Source organism: Perca flavescens, chromosome 5, assembly GCF_004354835.1.
Source record: "Perca flavescens isolate YP-PL-M2 chromosome 5, PFLA_1.0, whole genome shotgun sequence".
Classification (NCBI taxonomy): domain Eukaryota; kingdom Metazoa; phylum Chordata; class Actinopteri; order Perciformes; family Percidae; genus Perca; species Perca flavescens.
In genome coordinates this window covers 9,288,994-9,300,247 of record NC_041335.1, presented here as the reverse complement: position 1 = coordinate 9,300,247, position 11,254 = coordinate 9,288,994, and the positions used below count along the sequence as shown (strand labels likewise).

Sequence of the window (11,254 nt, the reverse complement as noted above, 5' to 3'; positions counted from 1 at the left end):
TCTAAAGAGTGCAGCTCCGCCATCTTGGACTGAACGCAACACAACATTCTATTGAGTTTCACCTCTTTGTTACTTCTATACTCTTTGGTTAGGGTTAAGGTTAGGGGCCTTGAAGTCAACTGTCACAACGCTGCCTGGAAGGTGATGTTGGGGGCTTAAAACACCATTGAGCACCAAAACGACAAAAACAATGTTTCTATTAATATCTCAGCGATATTTCACCACAGAAATAGGATTTAAAAGTTCCTCATACCAAATCTAAACTGGCATCTGGTACTATGTTGGAATGAATGGCAAAAGAAACAAAATCAAAAGACATCAGTTCCTCTGAGAAGTTCTACTTTTTGATATTTTTGATGTTGTGTGTTTGTGTGTGTGACTGCTTTTTATAACTAAATTCTCATGTTGTAATGTAAAAATGCAGTAGTGGAAATCAACCAATTATGTTTACTCGAGTACTGTACTAAAGTAAATTTTTGAAGTACCTGTGCTGTACTTGAGTATTTCCATCTTTTATCTGTGTGCGTTGTTGGATGATGTTTGGATGGTGTGTGCAAACTTTCAGTTGGTGTCAAAATTCACAGGAAACACAAAACCACACCCACATAACAGTGTCACTTCTAATAATGTGATATTCAGAGTGGGAGTCTGCAGAGAAGCGTTGCGGTGAGCAACTCAAGTCACTGTGGTTAGAAAGACATTTGCTGGATTTGTGTTAAATGTAAGCATGGGACCTAGAAGTATTGTTTTATGACTTGATAAAATCCATGTGTGTTTGAAGTCTTCTGCTTGACTATGTTTATTTCAGGTCTCAACTCGGCAGATGCTGCTGGAGGGCCTGAGAACAAAATACATTCTTTACAGGAGGGGACATGGCCACAACCTGTTTGACAGCACCTAGCAGTACTCATCTGCTCTCTGTTTACAGGTTCTCTTTGGTATATCGCGTGTCTGCTGCTCTTATTTCTCTATTATTATTCCTTTACTAATGGCTTTCAGAATTTGCATGTGAAGAATGTGGATCATCCTGAAAACAACAATGCTGAGTCATTTTCAAAAAGGATAAGTGGCACAATGAAATAATTACAGGCAAGGGCTGGGTGTCTGTCTCCTCCTACGCATTGACAAGGAGGTAGAGGTCTTTCTCATAAATACTGACTTCAAGACAGCAAAGGGAACTGTATCTTCACAGGACATCCCTTCAGACCCTGAACCAGGTAAGTGCTGGAGATCACTGGAGTCATGACTGTATGAAATTACTCCTTTCATCACCACCACGCTAACGTTAAATACTTTATTGGATTTTATGGTTATTTTTTCACTCTGTATTTTTGCGTTATTAGGGTTTAGGGTTATTTTTTAATTTTAAGCTCTGTTCTTATTTCATTTCAGCCTTCATAACCACATGCACAATGGCAGGTTAGTGCTTTATCTGCTCAGGAATTATTTTCCACAGCATTCCATAATATATCATCACAGGGCAGGATTCATCCAGTCTACATCCACAATGCCAGCCTCAGTGATTGCACAAGACATGTTTCCTCTAAGCAGTAAAAGCTTATCAATTGATATCGATTGATTTCTCTACAGATGCAAGCTTTCAGCGGGAGTTCCTGGAAACCCACAATGCCTACAGGCTGAAGCACAAGACGCCAAAGATGACCCTTAGCAGAGAGCTGTCTGCTTCAGCTCAGAAATGGGCCGATCACCTGCTGGCAATCAACGCCCTGCAACACAGTAAAACTAAGGACGGAGAGAACATCTACAATATGTGGAGCTCAGCAACACTTAAACTGACAGGTGAATTAGAGACCCAAGTCCTTTCTCTGAATGTATCACTCTTCTGTACTTATTCTACGGTCTCCACTATGTTTTACAAATTACCACCCACCTGTAATTTAAAAAAATAATGTTGCCATTTCTATTAGGTTTTTTTAGGAAAATCGCTACTTTGCAATAGCAGCTAACCAAGGGGTGTCAAACTCATTTTAGTTCATGGGCTACATCCCCCTAATCTGATCTCAAGTGGGCCAGACCAGTAAACCACTCCAGAAAGATCAGAAACTTTATCTGCCACAGAGTTTCTTGTCAGCTTGATGTTGGCAAACACAAGTTGCTTCTGCTACAACATCGTTCTAAGGCCATTGTATGAAAAAATAATAAGGTCGTAAATTTGGAATTGGAATTAATTAATTCTCTGCAATTTTCACACTTTGCAGATTCATCCAGTGGGCCTGATTGGACCCCTTGGCGGGCCAGTTCTGGCCCACGGGCCGTTTGTTTGACCCCCCTCTGCCTTTAGAGCAGCTCTGTTTAGGCTATAAAGCTCAAACTTCAACTACCAATTTAAATTCATAAATTTCATATTATTTTCGTTAATTTTTGTCTCCTCCATGTTTTAGGGAAAGAAGCTGTAGATTCGTGGTACAGTGAGATCAAGGATTACAACTGGAGCTGCCCTGGATTCAGCAGCAATACTGGTAAAACTAAACCCACATCATGATGAGTTCTAGAAAGTCTGTAAATAGAAATACATTTGAAATGTGTGAATCAATAATACACGTGTATATCTGCATCCCTAAAATATGTACAGTACCAGTCAAAAGTTTGGACACTCAAGTAAATGGGAAAGTAGGTCTAAACCTTTGACTGGTCTTTATTATCTAAAGAATAAGCCATAACTATGGGAGAAGTTAAGTTACTACTTTGTTATATTGCTCTGTAATTGCATTTATGTTCAGGTTCAGATGTTATATTATGCAGTGAATAACACATTGAAAGATAGTACCCCACTGCTGTGTTTCCTCCTGCAGGTCATTTTACTCAGGTGGTGTGGAAAGACAGTAAAGAACTGGGCGTGGGCATGGCCACTGATGGCCACAAGGTCTTTGTGGTTGGGCAGTACCGGCCAGCTGGCAACATGAACATGGCGGGATACTTTGAGAAAAACGTCCTACCAAAAGGTAACATATTACCACACTTTTGCTGATGAGATTAAGAACATTACCTTACAAGGCAGCAGAAGTCAACTTCACACATCTGCAGCCCCAGAGGGAAACGAGAAGTATCGGTTTAACCTTTGAGAATTTCACTTCCCAGAAATGTTGTAAAGGCAACATAATTATGCCTTCAAGTTCCAAATTAGAGACTACGTCACACCAAAGACCATGGTGGAAAGTAACTAATTTACTGTACTTTTGAGGTAATAGTCTTTTACTTGAGGACTTCCATTTTATGCTACTTCATACTGTTACTCCACTACCTTTCAGAGATAAATATTGTACTTTAAACTTCACAAAACCTATAATCCACTTAAATAAATAGGATGTGATATTCCTGAATATCCTAATATATGGAGTAGTTAAAATTAGCACCAATTTGAATAGCTACAAAATAAAATACTGTTTTTATCAGTAGTAGTAATGCAAATATATATAGCACACTGTACATGCACTCTGAAAACGGGGCAAGCATAGGAATTACTTTTACTTTTGATTCTGTAAGGACATTTTGCTGCTTATTCTCATGGTCCATAACTGATATATTTCATCGTAAATCTACAGTATTATACTGTCAGTAGCTTAGCCAGTAAACCACTGTTTATTTACAGTTTGCATAATGTTTTTAAATTTTAAGGCATACTGTAAATAGACATAGTTTCTTACTGTATTATTTGAATTTACAGTAATATACTGGCTGCAGTGTAATTCCCGCCTTTTCCTTTATTTTCCCAAGATGCATTGCTATTAACAGTAAATACCTGTAATCTGTAACATTCACAGATAGTGCTGTAATATTCTTTTCTCCCAGAATGCATTACCATTTACAGTATGATCCTGTATAACATTAAAACAATACGATAATGTGAGATTTTAGCTGTAAATTTACATCAAAGGTTTACAGTGTAGTTTACTTAGTAATTTTTAAACTAAACTAATGCTATTAAGAGCCATGTACATCACAATATTTGTCTGCTTTAGTTTTAGAATGCACATAGCACAGACGAATGCTGCAGCTCCTTTTATCAAAGAATGTGTTTTGAACTTCACTAGCAGTTGTACCTTTAACATTTAGCAAAAAACCTTTATGTCATAACAAACATTTGTGTTGGTACCAAACTTTCTATACACCTGACTCCAAGTAACCGCTGAGAGGAAACTTGTGTAGCTTTTTAAAGTAAATCTGATGCCACAACAGTAAGCTAAATATCTGTGTATCATCAGGGACAGATGTTTCCTCTGATGCAGCCCTTTTTTCAGTCAGCTAGATGGATTTTACTCATTATCTGGTGCAGGTTTTAGGAATACACAATGGCCTACTGTGCTTACACTTCATCAGTTGAACAACATGCCTCACCAGTATTTTACTGTCACTTTCCAGCGTAAAAGACAGCTGGCAGAGAGGTGGGTGGAGCAGACAACACTTCCAGTGAGGAAGGTGCAGTGAGCCCAAGGAAAACTTCCTACTGCTCCTGATCCTTGACCATAACTGCGACCCTCACACTATTGCTAAATGTTCCATTTTGTAAAAAAAAAGTAAAATACATCAAATAAAAAATGTTAGTGTAAAATTGTCTCGGTTGATAACGTATTTAATAAATCTGTAGTTAAAGTGACAGGTTAAAGAAACTTAATTGTAGTGTTGTAATCATGATTAACTAAACGTGAATTCTTCATGTTGGTGGCTCTTTAAATAAAGTGCTGACTTGCTCCATCTTTAAAAGGAACACGCCAACTTATTGGGAATTTAGCTTATTCACCGTAACCCCCAGAGTAAGACAAGTCGATACATAACCTTCTCATCTCCGTGCGTGCTGTTACGCTGTCTGACGGCTCCAGCATTAGCTTAGCCTAGCACAGATCCTGCAGGTAACTGGTTCCAACTAGCCTACTGCTCCAAATTGTGACAAAAGTGACAAAATAACACCAACATGTTCCTATTTACATGTTGTGATTTGTATAGTTACAGCGTGTACAAAAAACTACGTAACATGAGACACAGCCATCTTCTAACCGTAAACAAACCGGGAACTATATTCTCAGACAGGCTTGCTGCGAGCATATCACTCCGCCCAAGTACTATATTCTTCCGCCTGAGAATAGTTCCCGGTTTGTTTCTTGTTAGAAGACGGCTGTGTCTCATGTTACGGTGTTTTTTGTACACGCTGTGACTCTATAAATAACAACATGTAAATAGGAACATGTTGGTGTTATTTTGTCACTTATTCGGAGCAGTAGGATTACTGGAACCATTCACCTGCATGTTCTGTGCTGGCCTGATGCTGCTGGAGCCGTCAGACAGCATTACAGCACACACGGAGATGAGAAGGGTATGTATCAACTTATCTAACTCTGGGGGTTACGGTGAATAAGCTGAATTCCCAATAAGTCGGCGTGTTCCTTTAACATTTATAATGGTGGCATATGCCCCAATCTTTGTGACCCCACAAATAAAAATAAATGTCAAGACATTTCTTGCGTTCAGACATTTAGAAGTTAGTAAAAAAGGTAAAATTCGTAAATATACTGCTTGGCTGAGCATTGTTCTTACACATTACTGTTTAAATGGACTTATGTTGTTGTGAATAAAGCAACTATAAAAATGCATCTGCAGTATCCTGTATTTTGTGTCAATGCAGTGACCTTAGTATAATTTTGCCAACCCGCCCCTTTAATTCTTAATACATTTACAGTAATTGTATGCCACCATTAAATATATCTTATTGTATAAATGTTAAAGACGGACCAGGTCAGCACTTTATTTGAAGGGCCACAAACATGATGAAGTAATGACGTAATGTTTAGTTAATCATGATTAACATTTTTTAGAATATATGAACACTGCTGTGACTGGTCAGTTTTTTTGAAGAAGATATGAGCATCATTAATACATCAGAAATCATGATGATTCATATACCTTAATTGATGTATTAATTAACGTATTGCTTCTGCATTAAGTCATTCATGAGATACTATTAATCCTTGTACATTACTGATAGTTCATGAAGTACTACATGAATAAATGCATGCTTTTTCTTGCATGACTTCATCCACGATAATTCATGTACCAGTATTATAAAGTGTTACCATTACAATCAGCGCTGAGCTATATACACATTATTATCCACTAAACCAAATCACTAATTCCCTTGATTTCAATAGATCCATAGACAAGTGACAGATTCCAGGAAAGATCTGAATAAAGAATTGGAAAACGCAAATGCCTCAGGCTCTGGATGAGGATGATATAATTTTGCTCTTATTCTAAGAATTAAGTCCTGAGCAGACAGACATTGACTTTTCCTGTACATTTTGTAAACAGAATATTGAAACAATATCTCACTTTTTTTTTTACTGTGAAATATCCAAAATATTTTGGACAGATTTGGAGTCTTGCCTTTTTGAACCCAGAAACTTTGTCTACTCTTTTAACCTTAAAGATACCACGCGTTTCTACGAAAATTCAGGAAATGGTGCTCTTGAGTATCTAATTAATTTCATCAATCTGTATGCCAAATTTTGTATTCACTAGCAGAAATTCTCTAATTAATTTCCTAATTTTGTACCTTTTCTCATAGAACTTAAATCTCTACTGAAGTCACTTAGATCGTTGAATGACATAAAAAGTATTAAAACTGTGGAAACTGTAGAGCTTTTTTTCCCCTGAAACCTCTGGCTAATTGTAAATTTATCTTTAAATGTACCTACATTTTTTCTATGTAATGATTCTGTTATTTCATCGTTTGTATTACTTTGTATGTTTTTTATTTATATCTTCATAAGTGTGTACACTTGATGTATATGTGCTATTTCTGTTTACCTGATTCTTTGAATACTACTAATAAGGCCAGGTCAAGCAGAGTTAGATTTTTAAGTGCTGCCCCAGCCAGAAGTAACTTTTTATTGCCACTTTACTAAGATATATTTTGGAATCAGCAATCTCCAGTCGTTTTTACCAATCCCACCAAACTCCAAATGGAGTCTGGTGAGTTTGGCGATAGTGATTTTGAGGCCGTTTCATGCTAAACAAAATAATTTTACTATGTAACAATCTCTGTAGGGATCTTTTCCATAATGTTGTCAGACACGTAAAATAATAATCTGTGTTCACACTTTTTTTTTTATTCCTCAGGGTAAATTGCAATAACAAAGCTGGCACTGACTTTGTTAACTATTATTTTCAATGCACTTTCACAAGTTTTTACTCTGATTTTAGCTTATCCAACAGCAGAATTTTCTCTCTGCTCAAATTTGGCTTTCCTTTGTTTCCATTTGAACCAGTTCCCAATATTTTTTGAACCCATTTTTTAAATCAATCACAAGATTTCATAAAAATAAAAAGGAACTTTTTCTAAGCATTTAAATAATATAAATAGGCATTTGCAGACTAGCATATTACTGTAAAAATGTAAGTATTTGTTTAAAGAATGATATTAGTAGTTCCTTGACTCTAACTGGCTGTTCCTTCCCTGCTGGACATACAGTACATACAGTAGATAGCTGCTCCTAAAGTCACTTAATAAATGTGATTGCTCTTAAAAGTATATTCCTATTTAATACAGTCTATGATGTTGATTGATGATTATTTACACTTGTTGGTTTGATAAATACAAGCTCAGATCTCAACTGAATACCTACAGTATGGGAAATCTTGACACAATGTGTTGACGGTGCTCTGTTCTCCACCACCATCATCTAAACACACTAAATGAGGGAGTATCTTATGAACAATTGGTCATCCTTCCAGTAGAGTTCCACACTTGAGAGATAAGTAAGTCAGAGTAGTGAGAATCTATAACCAAATCTGTTCTGGAGGCTTGTGGTGGAACAACATCTTACCAACACACTTTAATTTGGGTAGTCCTTTCATTCGTCACTAAAACTAATCAGAAGGGGGCGACCTCTAGCTCACCCAGTAAGAGCGTGCGCCCCATGTCTGCAGCGGCCCCGGTTTGAGTCCAACCTGCGGCCCTTTGCTGCGTGTCATCCCCATCTCTCTCCCACCTTTCCTGTCTATCCACTGTCAAATAGGAGGAAAAGCCCCCAAAAATAATCTTAAAAAACAAAATAAGAACTAATCAGGATGCCAAATTGCTCATCATCTATCCATTATGTGTAACTGCATATCCTTTAGGGTTGCAGGAAGCTGGAGCCAATCCCAGCTGACATTGGGGTGAGGGACACTGCCTACCGTGTTGCTCATCATGCATTATAAAGACCAAATATTGTCTACATATCTCAAAATATGGAATTAGTATCTCAATGTATTGACTAAATATCTCAAAATATTGACTAAGTACCTTAATATATTGACTTAGTATTTTAGAATATTGATTTAAAATCTTAGAATATTGACTTGGAATCTCAATATATTGACTTAGAATCTCTATATAATTACTTAATATCTCAAAGTATTGACTTAGTATCTCAAAATATTGACTAAGAATCTCAGTATATTGACTTAGTATCTCAGAATATAAACTAATAATCTCAAAGTAATGAGAAACTTTAAAATATTGACTTAGAATATCAAAATATTGACTTAGTATCTTAATACATTGACTTAGTATCTCAGAATATTGACTAAGTATCTCAATATATTGACATAGAATCTCAAAATAATGAGAAACTTTCAAATATTAACTACATATCTCAAAATATTAACTTAGTATCTCAATATATTGACTTAGTATCTCAATATTTTGACTAAATATCTCAAACAGTGACTTAGTATCTTAATATATTGGGGGGGACAGACACCATCACCACTTTTAAGAATAAACTAAAAACTATCCTCTTTGATAAAGCTTATAGTTAGGGAGGAGGAGTTGCAGTGTCCGCCTAACCCGGCCCACCTGCTTCTCTTCATAGTCGTCAGATTAATAATATCACAAAAGTAGAGGGAGGCAGGCTAGTACAGCCCGAAACGGCAGGGGAGAGTTCCTGCTGAACCCTGCTGCTTCCTGCTACATCCATCCATGCTCTGCTGTGCCCTGATATGATATGAACTACTACGACTATCATTTTAAGTCACTATTCCTTATCTTTAAAGTGACTATTATTGCCTCCGTTTATCACATCCCCAACCGGCATCGTCAGACACCGCCTACCAAGAGCCTGGATCTGTCCGAGGTTTCGAGTTTTTCCTCGCCACTGTCGCTCGGCTTGCTTTTAGGGGAATTATTAGAATTGTTGGGGTTTTGTAAATTATAGAGTGTGGTCTAGACCTACTCTATCTGTAAAGTGTCTCAAAATAACTCTTGATTATGATTTGATACTATAAATAAAATTGAACTTAGTATTTCAGAATGTTGACTAAGAATCTCAAAGTAATGACTAATTTTTAAATATTGACATAGAATCTTAATATATTTACTTAATATCTCAAAATATTTACTTAGTATCTCAAAATAATGATTTATGCTGCATTCCAGGCAACCCATAACCCGTGTTTTCACAACCTTCTACCCGTGAAAGTGCCCTGGAACGGCAGTCAAACCCGTAACTTAATACCCGTGAACTCGTACCAGATCGTTGTACTCCCAGTTACAGTTTATGTCACACAATTAAGAAAATTAAGCAGTTCTTTTGGTCCTAAAATAAAATTCACCAGGGTTTTTGGGGTAAAGTTCGAGATTTCCATATTACTGCTAAACCGTATAAATGATCTTGGCGGCATTTTAGACAGGTTTTTAATCAAGTGGAAATATGGCTTTAAAGTGGCCATATTATGCTAATTTTCATGTTCATAATTGTAATTTGAGATTGTATCAGAATAGGTTTACATGGTTTAATTTTCAAAAAACACTATTTTTGTTGTACTGCCCAGGGCTGGACTGGGACAAAAAAATTGGCCACAGACACATTCCCTGCAGACTATCAGGCACACAAACGTATGGACCCACAATACACAACTCAGGTACGTATTTGCAAATGTTTGCTGCAAAAAGTCAGAATAAACTCTCAGGCATAGGTATCCAAAAGTGGCAGGCAAAAGGGAAAATCCAAACACAGGCAGAAGTCGAAATCCAAGGAATAAACAAACCGATAAGGACACTAGGAAATAACGCTTGAAGGCTGTACCCAGGGGAAGCAGACAATCTCGCACTGGGGTAAGGGGAAGACCAAACTTAAATACACTAAACAGAAAGGACAATGAGACACAGGTGCAAAACATATCATAAACAATCACTGACAACAGGAAGTAAACAGACAACATAAGAAACAAACAAAAACGAATCAAAAACAAAACACAAACGTGACACAGGCGCGGAACGTGACACAGACAGTCTATGATATGAGTTGCCTAGTGTTCTGCGTTCATGTGATCGTTTTGGTTCCTTCAAGAGGGGTCTCAAGACTTTTCTGTTGATCTTACACTTAAATAATTCATTCATTCTTAGAGTTATGATTTGTGTATTTATGGTATTTGTATTATTTTGTATTATTGATATTTGATGCTGTATTGCCATTACTGTTATTATTACTATCATGCTTTATATTGGCTTAGCAACTTTAAAAACTGTTTACTGTTAATTTTAACAATTGTAAGATTCATATTTTGTCGCTTTGGACACAAGTGTCTGCTAAATACAATAACCATAACCCTTCTCAATGTAAGCTTAAACAGTTAGGTTACCTAACAGTCACTAACTTTAATGTTACTGCCAAACTGCTCGTTCTCGTTATGACGTGTGACACACACACACACACACACACACACACACACACACACACACACACACACACACACACCCTCCCTCCCTGAGAGTCCCTGTTAATTTGCTTACTCCTTACCACATCGTCATCAACTCTCTCTTCCATCTTTTCCTCACTCGCTCCCATGGCCCCGTCATGGTCACTCTCCTCCTCCTCGGCTTCTTCCCTGTCATGTTGTTTCTGCTTCTCTGTATAGCCAGCCACCTCTCCTCCTTCCTCTACTTCAGGTAATGCTGATGTTGAAGCAGCTACTACAGCCCCAAACATGTCAGAAATGTTGGCACATTTTGAGGAATCCACCTGTAGATTGTTAATCTTTTTCTCCTGTAATTTCTCTGCACCTCCCTTGCACTTTGGTGGTTGTTTGTCCATTTTAACATGAATGCTAAACTTCCAGCATGACTATTACAGCTCATGTCTCAGGGCCGGGAGGCGTGGCCATAGTGGGATTCGGAAATTTGCAGCCCGGATTTTATTTGGCCAGGCCAGCGCCAATAAAGAAAATTAACCAATGGGCCGCTGTGAGTTCTTTATGG

The 11,254-nt window shown here is 37.3% G+C and overlaps 1 protein-coding gene across 1 annotated transcript; it reads left to right on the top strand.

The window, feature by feature from the left end:
- The first annotated feature begins 1,150 nt into the window (after window positions 1–1,150).
- Window positions 1,151–4,462, top strand: LOC114556129 (Golgi-associated plant pathogenesis-related protein 1). The gene is made up of 6 exons (XM_028578986.1): window positions 1,151–1,217; window positions 1,393–1,419; window positions 1,591–1,800; window positions 2,403–2,480; window positions 2,814–2,963; window positions 4,381–4,462. The coding sequence occupies exons 2-6, from the start codon at window positions 1,413–1,415 to the stop codon at window positions 4,383–4,385; spliced, it is 450 nt and encodes a 149-aa protein (XP_028434787.1). The 5' UTR covers window positions 1,151–1,217; window positions 1,393–1,412; the 3' UTR covers window positions 4,386–4,462.
- Window positions 4,463–11,254: the final 6,792 nt, after the last annotated feature.

Excerpts from the sequence above, each read along its gene's own strand:
- LOC114556129 (XM_028578986.1), top strand. Across the intron at positions 1,801-2,402 it reads AGCAACACTTAAACTGACAG|GGAAAGAAGCTGTAGATTCG; the intron begins GTGAATTAGAGA and ends TCCATGTTTTAG. Across the intron at positions 2,481-2,813 it reads TGGATTCAGCAGCAATACTG|GTCATTTTACTCAGGTGGTG; the intron begins GTAAAACTAAAC and ends TTCCTCCTGCAG.